This window comes from Etheostoma cragini, chromosome 15, assembly GCF_013103735.1.
Source record: "Etheostoma cragini isolate CJK2018 chromosome 15, CSU_Ecrag_1.0, whole genome shotgun sequence".
NCBI lineage: Eukaryota > Metazoa > Chordata > Actinopteri > Perciformes > Percidae > Etheostoma > Etheostoma cragini.
In genome coordinates this window covers 18,693,514-18,708,633 of record NC_048421.1, presented here as the reverse complement: position 1 = coordinate 18,708,633, position 15,120 = coordinate 18,693,514, and the positions used below count along the sequence as shown (strand labels likewise).

General features: G+C 40.9%; 1 protein-coding gene across 11 annotated transcripts in view; it reads right to left on the bottom strand.

The window, feature by feature from the left end:
• The window catches only part of LOC117958594 (RNA binding protein fox-1 homolog 3-like), a 407,104-nt gene that overhangs the window by 129,710 nt on the left and 262,274 nt on the right, over positions 1 to 15,120 (bottom strand). For all 11 annotated transcript variants that reach the window (XM_034895077.1, XM_034895075.1, XM_034895078.1 and 8 more), the window contains one exon: positions 223 to 332. In XM_034895077.1, the coding sequence (XP_034750968.1) occupies positions 223 to 332 (110 nt within the window). The remainder of the gene's footprint in view (positions 1 to 222; positions 333 to 15,120) is intronic.

Genomic DNA, 15,120 nt, shown 5'->3' with positions numbered 1-15,120 from the left:
TGCTAAGATGTGGTTCCCTAGCCTCACATGCCCAGCAGAGCACTGTCACATCCTGTATGCTGAATATAACTTCAACTAACACATGTCAACAGAGCGGGCATAAAAAGCAGCCCATTAGAGACGTTGGGGAATTCTGCACCTGAAGCCTGTTTGGGGTTATGCGCATGAAACTCTCGTGAAAAAACAGAGGTAAGTGTGCACACAGGGGGCTGCTGCTCTTACCAGTCTTGTAAAGAGGGGCACTCCCAAATGCCAGAGGTGATCGTTCAGCAGTCCGCTGTATACCACGTTCCCGAAGACAGCAATGCTTCCTGACTTACACAACGTGTTTCCTACGGGGACACAAAGAAACACAGGCAGGCGTCATTGGAATGGACAGGAAGCAGCCAGGGGCAACAGCATTGAACTCCAGCAGCAAGACACTTATGTCTGAAGGGGGGGTGGGGGGCAAATTCAATCAATGGAAATGTTTGCACAGGAAGAGAAATAATAGAGAAGGCCTGATCAATTGTTATAAATATTGATTTCAGAGGTTTATTAACCTTACATGTATTGTCAAATACTGATATGTAACTCACCTACAATCAAGAAAGTTGCACACAACTTAGCCTGGCTGATTTACCAACACTGTATGACAATATTTCAATAACCAAATGAGGTACAATATGAGGATGGCATTGGAGAGCAAAATCACTAAAAACCTTTAAAAAGAATAATGTTCATTGTCACAGTAAAAGCATCATTTATTCATTCCTATCTTATCTGTTTGCATTTCTATCTTGTCTGTGAACTGTCCTTTGTGTGCTGCTCTTCATGCCTCTTAATTGCCCATCTGGGACAAATAAAGTAAAATTTGAATTTATGTGAATTGAATCAAATTACATAAACCTCTTTAAAAAAACAAAGAAAAAAAATCCACAAAATGACATGCCCAAAACTAGAAGGGGGCACTCTTTAGAGCCACAGACTAGAGCTCTGTGCGGGACTGACTTCTTCTGACCATCACTGCTCGCTCCAGCAGCGTGTGTTCAGCCCCCGCCCGGTACTACAGTGTGTATTTTGGGTCCCGTCCGCACACATTATTGTATAGATTTTTAACATTGAGTTGTGTCTTATTTAGTCCCTCAGGGAAAACACTTTACTGTGTGTATTAATTTAGATATGCTGGCATACATGGACTGTAACTGTAACTGGAATGTATTTATATAGCGCTTTTCTAGTCTTAACTACTCAAAGCGCTTTTACACAGTACAGGAACCATTCACACACATTCATAGCAGGTATGTCGCCTCAACCTGAATGTGCCAGATATATGCCCGTAGTAAACGAATACTTTTGCACATTTGTCAAAACTAACAAAGTCCCGGTCTTTTCCATTTTCGTCAGTAACAACAGAGAACGTGTTCCAAATGTCCGACTTGCTTTTTTTTTGTAATCACCATATTTGTTTTAAACTTCACTTATTTTGTACAGCCAGCTCCCAGCCGCAGCAACGTTGAAACCGCCTGCTCCTGCAAGATTTGCATTGCAGCCCTCTACCACAGACCTCTTCCCTATCTGACAATGTTCATTTTTTTCCATTTGGGGAAAAAAGTCATTTTTTTGTTTGTTCCAAGACCACATGCAGCAAAAAACTGTGTCTCACACTCTTAGCAAAAGTGTAAAAGATATCTGTGTGTCCGCCTCACATCTCAGATCTGCTCCCTAAATGGGATGCTAAAGCCTTCCACCAATTTCTGTAAAAATCGGGACAGAAGTTTTTCTGTAATTCTGCTGACAGGCAGACAAAAAGAAAAACCCAGCCTCCATGTCGGAGATAATAAAATGGCTACTCTTCTCCTGGGGCCTCATTTAGAAACATGGAAACATGGCGTACGCACAGACGAAGACGTACGCTGATCACTTTGCAAGAAAATTGTAATTTATTATAAGTAGTTTTTTTATAATCTGTTTAACGTGTAGTCTCTAACTTGTGTTGGTGCTGTTGCTTGACTTGGTCAGGGCAGTCTTAAAAAACAACTGTTCGGAACTAACAGCAGTACCACTAACTTCTTTGACTGAATGCATATTGTATTCCTGGTGTTCCATATTCCAAGATTAAGGAAAAGTAACTACTACAGCATTTTTGTATTATAAAATATGGTTATGTAAATATATTTTATTTTTACAACAACCGGTAATTGCAGACGTGTTTTTGGATCTAATTTCCCAGAGGTGCAAATGGACAGTTATGGGAATATCAGGGACAGCCCCCGTGATTCCGTTGTTTTTCCAACTGCCAGAATTCACATGGTCAGGATGCCCGTTCTTCTTCTTATGTTAAAATTGGTGTTAGGCATAACAACTTGTTGCATTACTGCCACCAACTATTGGGTGTAGCCTAGAGCATCAGGTGTGTGGAAACATGGAGGCCAGAGTAGCAAAAGACACCCCAAAGCTCTTCAATTACACATTACTTTCCTCACTACAGATGTACAAGAGCTCAAAACATAGGCCTACATGACTTGAATTGGTTTACTTGGTACTGGTAATAGCACCCATTTATTATAACTCGTTTAAGTTACTCTGTTGATACCAATAGACGACTACAACCTAAATCAATATATATAAATATATTACATGCATGAGGGAATTTCCTATGTCTAGGAAAAGTTTCTAACCATTAAACACAATTGAACAATCGTTGGCTGTGTTTCTGTACGTCAGTTGTCAACAACGCATCACCAACTGGGAAACTCTGTTAGCTAAATCTAGCCCCACAACAGTTTCATTGAGAGAAATGTTTTTCCGATTCCTATGAACGCACGGCGTGTCTATTGTCACGGTGTGACAGACATTTACAGTATATATTTCAAGGCCAAGTTAACAGTCATTAAAATTTTTTTCGGAAACACAATTCAGAAGTTCCAGGTTAACTTTCTGTGCGACTTTCCTAGCTAAAATCAAAATGTTACAATAATAATATAACACTACATGCTCGACACACACAAAAACACAAGCCTGCTGTAAAATATAATAATATAACACTTCATGCTCGACACACACACACACACACACACACACACACACACACACACACAAACAAGCCTGCTGTAAAATGTATAGCAGCACCCTTTCTATAATGAGTCGTGTCCACGGCCACTGAGCCTCGGCACACGGTTCACCCTCTCAAAGACACTTTTAATTAGCTCAGTTGCAATGAGGGGCCTTCACAAACAGAAACACACATACATGCATGCGTGCCAACACACACACATACACACACACACACACACACACACACACCTCCCCAACAGTGTGATGTACTGCACACTGACGTCCCCATGTATGTGATGAATGCAGCTTATGGAGCAGGCAGCACAGAAAACACAGGTCCCTGTTGTAATTTCTGCACAAAGGAATGCCGCAAAGGCACACCAGGGGTGGAGCGTAGCAGTGCTGACAAGCAGCACATGTATTATTTAAAAACAAAAGTAAAAAATGCCCATTAAAGTGTCAGTGGTGCTTTCGGCAGCTCAGGCTTGGGCGCAGTGTGCGTATTACTGTTATTAATGGGCCAGGCGTGGGGGGCATTTCTTCGGTGTGATTGCTCTGCTGCTATCCGAGGTTCAAGCCTCCCCCTTTTTCTCCATTTCTTGTGTGTATGTGTGTGTGTGTGTGTGTGTGTGTGTGTGTGTGTGTGTGTGTGTGTGTGTGTGTGTGTGTGTGTGTGTGTAAGAGGAACAGATGAAGAGCACTATACAGACAGAGACGAAGAGACACGGCGAGACCCCGAGTGCACAGTCAATGAGCTCCTACAGCTAATATCATTTCACATTATTGAATGCATATTAAGGCAGAGAGACCTTGTCAGACGAATAGGAGCACCAGTGCTTATATCAAATTCTGATCCGCCGTCACGGCCTTGTCTAAAAAATACCGGGAATGGAGTCAGCACATTGAAAATAAGTGCATACCATTTTTCTTTGCAGTTTAAGATCAAGGGCTATCCATTACCGCTCCTGACACAGCAGAATGAGGTCATTGTGCATGTTGTAATTACAGCTGGGTAAACACTCTGCTGCAACACTGGGAACGCACGGACCATGCAGAACTAATAAAGAAAAAAGAGGACATAAACCGATGCCTTCTGATCTCCCCGCTAACCGTATTGAACATGTTTAATACATCGGTGGGAATAAATAAATTGAACAAAATGATCATTGCGGTTTGCTGTGATCACTTCCAGAGCAATGTAACATAGAAATCAATGCAGCAGCTGCTTTATACTGTGAGATAACGTGGAATACACGCACACACACACACACACATCCCTGACCTATTCCTCTACAACCAGTTTGTTATGGTATTATTGATGGTGTTTACATGCAGCGAACAGAGCATATAATCAAATTCTCCACATATGCATGTAGAAAATGTCACATAGAAGAGACAGCTTAATTGCCCCCCTCATAAACTCTGCAGAGCTGTAAAGCCAGCAGCTTTTTATTTATTTATTATTTTTATTTTTGTTTATAATAAAAGAAATTAATTCAACTCTGCATGTTTGCCCCAGTGGAGCATCTGTAGTTTTCTTCCATTTCATAAGATCTAACCTAAACTGATGGCATGTTGCTTATTGGTTCACAAACTGTTAATGTTTTTTGGGGGGTTGTTAATCCTGCTTTTTTTAGGGCCCTTCTCAGCAGTTGGGTGTTCTCTCATCTGCAGACTCGACAGCATTGAGCCCAGTCTCTGATTAATTATTAATTGTGTGATTAAAGTGTGTGTGTGTGCATGTGTGTGCGGTTTGCAAGCAGGGCTAGAGGAATGCAGCCTGCAGTCTTCTTTGCATTTACAACTTTTACTTTTTATTCCTTCGCTGATCCTTTCTTTGGATCTTAGACTTGTTTGCCCGAACAAAACTATGACCCACATGTTGGAGATGCAATTATGTGAAAAGGTAGACTGTTTAAATAGGGAAAAAGCTATTTAATGACATGATTGGCACTTATATTATCCACATACGTACAAACTTATAGACCTAACAGTTAAGGGATAAAGGAAATGATAGTCTGTTGCTGCCAGACTATAGATCCTGATTGCAACCTGCTTGATATCTGAGAAAAGAAATGGAAGCAAACCACCTGAGAATAGGTGATTTAGATACATATTTATTTGTGTGAGTGTGTGCGTGTGTGTCCCCAGCTGCCTGGTCTAAGGCCTCCTCCCCTGGCTCTGCCGTTGGAGGTGGGTCGCTTTAAGCATTCAAACTCCAGAATGTGCAGCTCATTTCTAGCAACGAGGCACATTGCTGCAATGCAATAAGGGAAAACAACACTTTTAATAATTCAGGCCCTGAGACCGTGAGGGGAGTGTGTGGGGAGTGGGGGGGGGGGAGATGGGTGGAGGGAAGATGTCTTAAAGTACCGCAGAATGGCTTATTTAGCTCCTGCTACACATTATTAAAGTTGTATCGAACCCCCCTCCTGGGTCTTTTCCAAAGTTTTTTTTTTTTTTCATTTTCCTTTCCTCTTTCCCCCAAAGCCTGCAAGGTAACCAATAACAGCTACCAACATTTATAAACGACAGAGTATCCTGCACCTTGGAGGAGGAGGTAAACAATGGTGTAGCTCTTAATCTCTCTTTCTTCCTGTCCTCCCCGCTCACTAGCCCTCCGGTCCAAAATTTGTCAGTGCTTTATCCTGTTTGAACCGTAATACAGAGCCCCGCGCTGTCCAGATTATTTTCTGCCTGAGTTAAGCCCACAACGCATAAAAAATGTGGGGAATGAACCTTGTATGGAATCAAATTGAGTAATAAAATCATGTACGCTGTGGCACTGATGGACGCATGATGGCCCTGTTAAGGACGTGTTCAAAGGTACCGTGAATTGCCTATGAGCCTGATGGCAGTTTCCAAAACAAAGAGAGTGAAGGATAAAAATAAAATTAAAAATTAAAAAATACAGAGACAGAAAACAAACAGGAACAAGCTCACATGCAGGTGTGCTTATTATATTTGGTGAGTATGAAGTACACAGTATATCAACATGGTCAATCTGACCTTTTATTGTTCCAACCACCAGCAGACCATATTAACCTCAGAACATCCAGTATTTTTCTCTCTCCAACAAGCAGCTTTAAAGGCAGGAAGAACCTTAATCCACACTGTGACTGTCTGACAGCATCATACCGTATACACAGTAGGGGTGGGAATCACCAGATATCACGATTATTATGCCACGATACGATATTATTGTAATTTTAAACAATTTTTCCAACTTCTAATTTCAAATGATGTCCCCAAAAGGAAGGATGTCCCCTTTTTCAACACCTGTTTTATTTAAAACGGTACCTTTCATATCAGTGTTTGTTCATGTCATTTCAATGTTATTGCTGCAAAATGGGATTGTCAAGCAGACAAACTGACCAACAGACATATAATAAAAGAATGATACTTGGCGCCTGTGTATCAATACAGTATTGCCACTGAAAATATCACCCAACATCGCTAAGAGCACCTTTAAAGATTAAATGTGCCACATTTCAACATTAAATATATTATATATTAAAAAATAAGGAATAAATACAAGAACATGGCAATATTTTTTTTATTTTAAAAGCTTGGTATTGTATTCACCATGTGTAAAGGCTTTAGGCTGCCCTACACGTTATTATAGGCCCAGTTTAACATGAAACTCAACTTTATACAATAGATGTAGTAGGAAGTCCCGGCTTTGTCTCTCATCAGCTACGGGTCCTTGGCCTAAAAAACGTTGAAGACCCGTGCTTTAAGGTATGCATGCGTCTGGATTGGCTGAAGAAAAGCTATAAACCACCATTTAGTAAATCCTTTCAAATCCCCCACATGCAGTAGTGGTCAACCTTCAAACAAGGCTTTTTTTCCTCTGTAAAAACTTGACATTTCAAAGATACCTCGCAAGGTTTTTTAGCCGGCAGCAACAAATTATAATTATTATAATTTATGATCACTGCTTACATAGCACAATAAATGAAAAAAAAGTAAAACCCTATTAAACTGTCCATTTAGGATATATACACCATAAACTGCTGCAGAGATCCTAAATCAAAGTCCACTGAGCTGTAAGAGACGCAGAGACAGAAGACAGCAGGTCAGGAGAGATGAGGAAGACAGAGGATGTCACATGTATAATGACTGGCTCATATATTGGCTTTTTTATGAGAAATCAGTGTGGTCGAGTCTGTGTTGTTCACCTCTGAAATGATGGATATAAAACAAACAGTCTGATCACATAGTCATAGCTGAACATGACACTAATTGATTCAACATGTTGATTCCAGACAAATGACATCATTCACAAAAAAATTAAACATTTTGGGAAATCATCTCATTTGCATTCGGGCCGAGTAAGATGAGAAGCTTGATGCAACTGTCATGTCTGTGCAATAACTATATAGCTCATATTAAGCCTGACGTTTAGCTTGACATTGACTGGTAGCGAGGGGAAACAGCTACCGTTGCTCTGTGCCAAGGTAATAACACCTGCATGCCAGCCCCTCCGAGGCTCTCCAATCAACACATCTCGTGTGTTTTTAATCCACATGCATTAGGGGAACGATTAATCGCTTTCGAATCAAAAACGTGATTTGAAAGAATGCAATTAGCAAATCATGAAGACGGAGATGAATCGAATGTGCAATATTTAGTTGAATGTTTGGTTCAACATTTGTCATTCCTCTTTTTATTATCCTAATGACTTTTTTCATGAGATAGGTGCTGGAATAATGTTACATACCATGTCTACAGAAGTCACCTATTTTCAGTGGATTTTTCCTTCTTTTTATCTCCTTTATTTAAAATGATATTAAGAGGTGCAATATGTAGATGCTGCTATTGGACTCAGGCAGAGGCATATTTAATTGAAAATGTTTTTTTTATAATTACTTATGTGATAAATGTTCTGTTTGACTGTTCAATGTTCCATGCGTAATTAAAGTGCGGCATTTCTGTCTCCCCCATGAGGAATTCTAAGTAACGACAACAAAACTGTCAGCGCATCCACATGACACAAGACTGGTGTACAAAAGGTTACGCACTGTAGCTTTAAAAGAAAAACACTCATTGCTGGATAAGCATATGTTCTCATCCATGCATAAGGATAAAGAGCAGTTTTGATGGTGTCTCGTGTTTTTTCCTTTTTTTTTACACACTGAATGTTGAACTTAAGCAAACTTTTTTTTTGTCACACACTGAATTGTAAGGCAGAAAAATTGCAATCAGTTGTCTGTTGTGAGGCTTTGTGTTTATTGGTTTTAGGAACTTATTAACTTATTTGCATTATTAATTGCCAAGCTGAATCTATTTCCAAGTTGGATGATGGTGCCAGTAACCTAATACAGTAGTTGCATGACATGATCATTGCATGTCTCTTGGCTGTTTATATATATTTCCTATTGGAGTGACCATGAATAGTCCACTAATCAACAATTCAATCTAAGGAGCCTGATTCGACTATCAACCTCCCAGTCAAATAGTCGCGGTGTGTGATAATGTGGTTATAAAACAAAGGTTAATTCCATTTGGGCTAAACGTGGGTGCTGAATGTCCAACTTTACATAGAAGCAATTGGTTTTTCCCAAATAAATTATGATATACAGATTTTGGTGTTAATTAAAAAATTAGAAGTGCCAGAACTCTGTCCTGGTGAGTACAGGCCTATTTCAGGTACTGGCCTTAACAGTGTGTACAGGTCAGAAACTCGTTATCATGATTACTTTGTCATGACGTGAACGTGGCAAAGTCTGGAAGGGACCTCATGGATGTCTTGATAGCTTGCTAGCTACCGCGGAACAACCAGAAGTATCTTACCTATGACTTACTCATCCAGATATACCCGTTGTACCTGAGCTTGTGTCCTACACACACACACACACACACACACACACACACACACACACACACACACACACACACACACACACACACACACACACACACACACATATATATATATATATATATATATATATATATATGTGTTTGTGTGTGCGTGTGAGTGCGAGTGTCTGTGTGTGTGTGTGTGTGTGTGTGTGTGCTCTGTGCTGTAGTCATAAAATAAAAAGAACTGCGTGAGAGGATACAATGCAATGCCGACACAGGCCTTTTTGAAGGGCTGGTTGGTTTCAGAGCATTTTAAAAGACTGTCGAACAGCTTTTGATGAGTTTGATGAGAGGCCTTTTACATAAAAGCAATACCAGCGAAGCCAGCCAGTCATCCCCCCAGCCTAGACGTCAGACAAACCAGTCAGCCAACTGCTCTGACGTTATTCCTGCTTCTGCCATCTGAGCTGACTAAACACCGACCCCATTTTCCTCAAAGCTATGTAAATTAGCCACGTTTCTACGTTTTTTTTCCTTAGTTTTTTTCTTTTTGCAGAGCCGCAGGGCCGATTATGGCCCATTTATATCTACAGAATCCTACATACAGTAAAAAGCAATACTCCCCATGGGGGATTTTTGTCGTCTTTCTGTTCTCATAACACAACCCTGCTTTAATAGATCATTCGTTGAATGTAAAGTGAAAATAATGTACATTTCTCTGCTATAACAAAATGGAGAAAAGAAAATGGAGGGGGGAGGGAGCTAAAAAAGATCAACACACAGCTCAGCCACAGACACACAGCGGCATCTCTGCAGTGGCAAACAGATGTTCTTTGATTGCATAATGTACACTATGGCAAGGGTTGGGTTTTGTTTGGGTTTTGAGCGATACCGGTGCTAAAAGATACTTTTAAAACGGTTCCTAAACCAATGTATGTATGTATGTGTATATGTATATATATATATATATATACACACACACACACACACACACACACACACACACACAGACAGTATATATACACACACACATATATATATATATATATATTTTATTTCAGAGCCCAACCGATAGATCGGCGGGCCGATATTATCGGCCGATATTAGGCATATCCCGATCTATCGGTATCAGCATTTATAAAGCCAGATTTAAAAATTTGACAAATATGATAAATAAATGATTCTGATAAATGAATATTTAAAATATTAAAACAGACTGTCAACCATGTTATGAGCATTGGCGTTGCATACTTTGTCCACCAGAGGCCACTCTACAACGTCCCTGTTGGCAACACTGATATTAGTTTTTTTATAGTGTTTTTGGTCGAAGGACTTTAAGTTTGACATCTTAAGTTTGTATTTTTATACATTTTATTTATCAGAACTTCAATATATTTTGATGTTCCTCTGTTCTGAGAATAAAACAAATTATTATAATATTTTAGTGAGAACTCGTAAATAACTACAAATAACTAACCTGCGGCCCTTTGCTGCGTGTCTTCCCCCATCTCTCTCCCCCTTTCAAGTCTGTACAATATTTCTATCTAATAAAGGGGAAAAAATAAATCAAAAATAATCGTAAAAAAAATTATATTAGGGAAATCTGTTTTGTAACACATTTCAGTATAATTATTTTTTAAATATATTATAGGCATATCAGATTTTTAAATAACCAAATATTTGTATCGGTCTCATCGTTAGTGTTCTACTGTATATAGTATAAACAAATTTAAAAGGACAACAAAACAAAAATTGGCACGTTTCGTTGTTATTCAGTCTTGTTACTACCGTTCATGTCAAAACCGGTGCCCCATTGGCGCAGCGTTTCCGTACCAAAGCCTAACCATGGCCAAAACTATATGGACACCCCTGTCCACCTAATGCGCTTTTGGTGTAAGTCTATTTTCATGGTTTGCTACAAGTCTTAGTTCAAAGGAAGACAAAGTTTAACACTACACGCAGTTAGGATCCTTTCCAGACCTTTGAGAGTGTTATCTTTGTAAAGCGTCACAAAGAAGGAAACATTTTCCCACAATGGCGGCCAAAGTAGTGCTAATCTTCCACTATATTGAGGAGCAGAAGCGTCAGAATTGATGTGCCATTGCAGCCAAGCAGCCCTATTGGTAGTCTCGCTTTACCACACCTTCCTCCACAGCGCTGCAGGGGAGGTTCTTGCTTGTCCACACCGCTTTCCGGGATGGGAGAAAAACGTTCTCTCGTTTATTGTCATTTCTTCTTGACAGTGCTTCAATTTTGCTTTTTCATTCGGACAGATATTTTAAACAAAGCTTGTGTGAAAAGGATTTTTTGAGATCAAATTAAGTATTTTTTTTAAAAATACTTAAAATTAATTATATGTGGCAGGCCGTTACCTCAAGATTTTGTTTGTCCCTTTCCTTCCTCAACAGCACCTCATGCACAAAGCATAGGTCCATAAATAAATGTTCCGTCTGTCGTCCTTGCTTCCCTTTATTTGACACTGTGTCTACACAAAGTGGCTCCGCGCTCTCTTTAATCACTCAGTGCCCAGCTCCGTTCAATTGCAATGGATAGATTAATAAGTCCTTGACAGGAACTATTCGCCATTCACTGACCCAGGCTACAGTGACTGTGTAGGGCTGTAAAGTGATGGGGTAACAGGTAAAACCTCTATGAGCAGTCCTGTGACCCCTTAAGCCACTGTTTTGGTGACAAGCCGCGCAGATGACAGGGTAAGGGGTGATTTTGGACTCATCATCATTATTATAATAATAATTACTACAGCATCATTATTGGTGTAAGAAATGTGTGTTGTGGAATCATACTAAAAACAGCAACCCTATTTACTACAGTCATTTCCATCACTTCTTATCATTATTTCTTCATTATCATCACCATTACAATCGGTCACGGCATTATTATCCTAATTGTTCTCGGCATCACAGCAACATACTGCAGCTAATGACAACCTCAAGATGTGGAGAGAAGGGGCTTTTTAAAACAGAGATAAACAATGCAAAGACAAAACGACCAATGAAATGTGTGTGAACTGCCCATCTGGCTGGAAGTGTTCTGGAGAAACAGGCGAGAGGATAGAAACCAAAAGCTGTTTTGATGTCTCAGTCTGGATGTGTGTTGGCAAGAAGCGAGAGCCTCGGGATTCCATCAGACTATTGATTGTTACCAACGCTCGAGTCCTGCTTTACTACCCTTATAAACAATCTCTCTGTCAAGCACACTATAGGGCAACAAATGATTTTATTTCATAGATTTTTGGATTTGACTGATAAATTATTCATTGATGTTCTGTCCTTGGTGCAACAGACGGGGGGAGAGGGTGTTGAAAGGGACAAATAAAGTTCAAAATGTATCATGCACAAGCCTGTATAGATGAACGGTTTCTCTTTCAAAAGCTTTTTCCTCTTTCCACTAACCTACACCAGCCCTGCTTTGTCAACATCAGAGTGAGAACTCCCAGGGGCCGACAAATCTCCTGTAATCTGCCAGACCTCCCCTCCATGTCCAGCGTTGTTGTTTTCCTGTATCCTTCCAAGTGTTATTGAGTCCACAAACTCTGAAAAATTGTTAGCAATCTGGATCCAGTCCAGCACCAGTGAAACGCACAGTACAGCTGTGAGACTTTCTCCTCTTATTTTAAGGGCCGGTAGTGTTGAATTACGCAGGCTTTAGTGCAACACACTCATAGCCCAGATGTTCGGGATAATGTGACTGTAAACTACAAAGAAAGATTGTTACAGGCGGTAAAAATTTCACAGCTTATATTCTGTGAAGTTTTGTTTTGTATTGGTTGAAACCCTGGAGGTCAATTGCCCCTCACTGATTTGTTTGTGTGTATGTGAGTGTGTGTTGATGACGTCTATTTGTTTTAGATCTCTGGTGACCACAGGTGGATCGCATTTGTAATCCAGCATTGGAAAAACACTGGGCAACGGCAGCAGCTCATACTGGTGGAAGCTGAGTGGGGTCTATGAAATATCAAAGCAGATTGATCACTCTGACCTCATAGAGTATCCATGCTTAACAGCCAGGTGGGGTTAAACCCAGTCAAGAGAGGAAAACAAACACTTCACAGCGCTTGGCTGATTTTCCGACAGAATGCCTTTTGCTGCTTCTCCTCTTACAATAAAAATGCATAATAATGCCGCTACTTTGTGCATCCAACAGCACCAGCTGGAGCCTTAAATTAACTTTAATGCCATTCTCTCTCGTCTGAGAGACAGAGACAGAGGCTGAATAATGTAGCAACGGTAGCTCTCTTCCTTTAAAAAAAATAAATAAATTCACCAAAATCACAGGGGATGATGATTGTTACATCACGCCTGGCATTTGTGCTGTATCCAGTATCGGACCAAGGCACTCTCAATTGCACCCTGGAGGCTTGAGCTTGCTAACTGAAGAGAAACCAGGTCAACTGATAGGGGAATTGTGTTGTTATCTTTATATGTGCATGCTGCAGATGCAGTGGCACATCTCTCGCTAACTACTTGCAACATTTACAAAGCAATCAGGGCCTGTTATAGACGAATTGGTAGCAGGGTTAAACTACAATAATCCACTTCATGTCTATTAATAAATCACTATTTAGGGACTCGGCTAAATTCGGCGTCAGAGGCTGAGGGAGGGGCCAAAACTGGAGTGAATTTTCATCCGAAAGGGGGGAAGCGTGAGAGGCGAGCCGCAGCCTCCCAGACTTGACATCCCATCATGAGGGGGGCCGCTGGCTGGGCGGCTTGCTGGCAATGCAGAGTCTGTTTGTTGTGCATCCATCAACCCCGTGTCCTGCCCAGGAGCCGATCGATAGCCAACACAAAAGCTCATTGATGACAGACAGCTCTTGACAAACATATAGCATTTTTTCTGTCTAGTATAGCAATAATCTCCAAGGTCACTGTGAGCCATTCAACAGCGGGCCGGGACAAGAGCGGATCACACCGTGTCTTCTCTGTCTTCTCACACGGGGGAAACAAAAAGCTCTGATGCATTTTAAGTCGGCTCTGAAAGCTCTTGGCACATTGTTAGGCAGCTGTACACAGGGAGAATGAAAGCACACATACTTGACAAGTGGTGAAGCTGCCGGGACATGTCACGGACTGACAGCAAACCCCCCCAAGGACACATAACTAACCCAATACTTATACTTATATGGTGTAATGGAAGGCCAAATGAGTGGCGAGTCTTGGACAGCATGAGCACAAATAGAAACAACTGTTGATAATAATACTGTTTGTATGAGAAATCTTAATGTTCTGTTTCTCTCTTGCACAAGTTAGTTTGTGTGACAGCTGAGAAGATGGACAGCCACATGCGTGCGAGCGCGCGCACACACACACACACACACACACACACACACACACACACCTTCTCAGACTACAGGTGTGTTAGGGCACAGACCTGGAGTTATAATGGGAGGACCAGGCTCTCCCCCCCCAGGCCATCCTGCCAGCTGGCCGGACTGAGTGTGAGTGATGCCCGAGCGAGGCAGCCCCATTAGAGAAGTGCTGGTGGTGAGTGCAGGATAGCTCAGGTAATTAAAGCCAAACCAAAGCAGGCAGACGAGGCGGGGGCTCCCAGATTTATGTGGCTGAGTAATGCACATTCTGTAGTCAGCTTCGCCATCCAAAGGCCTGCCTCACTTACAAACAGTCTCAAGAGGTATTAGCTTCCTCACCACTCTGATGCAGCCTATTACTCTCGCTCTCTCCATCTTGTTCTTCATTTAACGGTTTTGTTTTGGATCCTTGCTCCCACTCGGTGACTCTATCAGATAAAACTTCCAGATCTTTGACAATCAAGTCTAGATTTACAATTTCTCACATCTCTGATATTACTATCCTATCACTATCTACAGTGGTGTGAAAAAGTGTTTACCCTCTTCCTCATTTCCTGTTCCTTTGCATGTTTGTCACACTTAAGTGTTTCCAAACATCAAACCAATTTAAACAATAGTCAAGGACAACACAAGTAAACACAAAATGCAATTTGTAAATGAAGGTGTTTATTATTAAAGGTGAAAAAAAATCCTAACCATCATGGCCCTGTGTGAAAAAGTGATTGCCCCCCTTGTTAAAACATACTATAACTGTGGATTCAGGTCAGGACTTTGGCTAGGCCACTCCAAAGTCTTCATTTTGTTTTTCTTCAGCCATTCGGTGTTGGACTTGCTCGTGTGTTTAGGATCATTGTCCTGCTGCAGAACCTAAGTTCGTTTCAGCTTGAGTACATGAACAGATGGTCGGACATTCTCCTTCAGGATCTCTTGGTAGACAGCAGAATTCA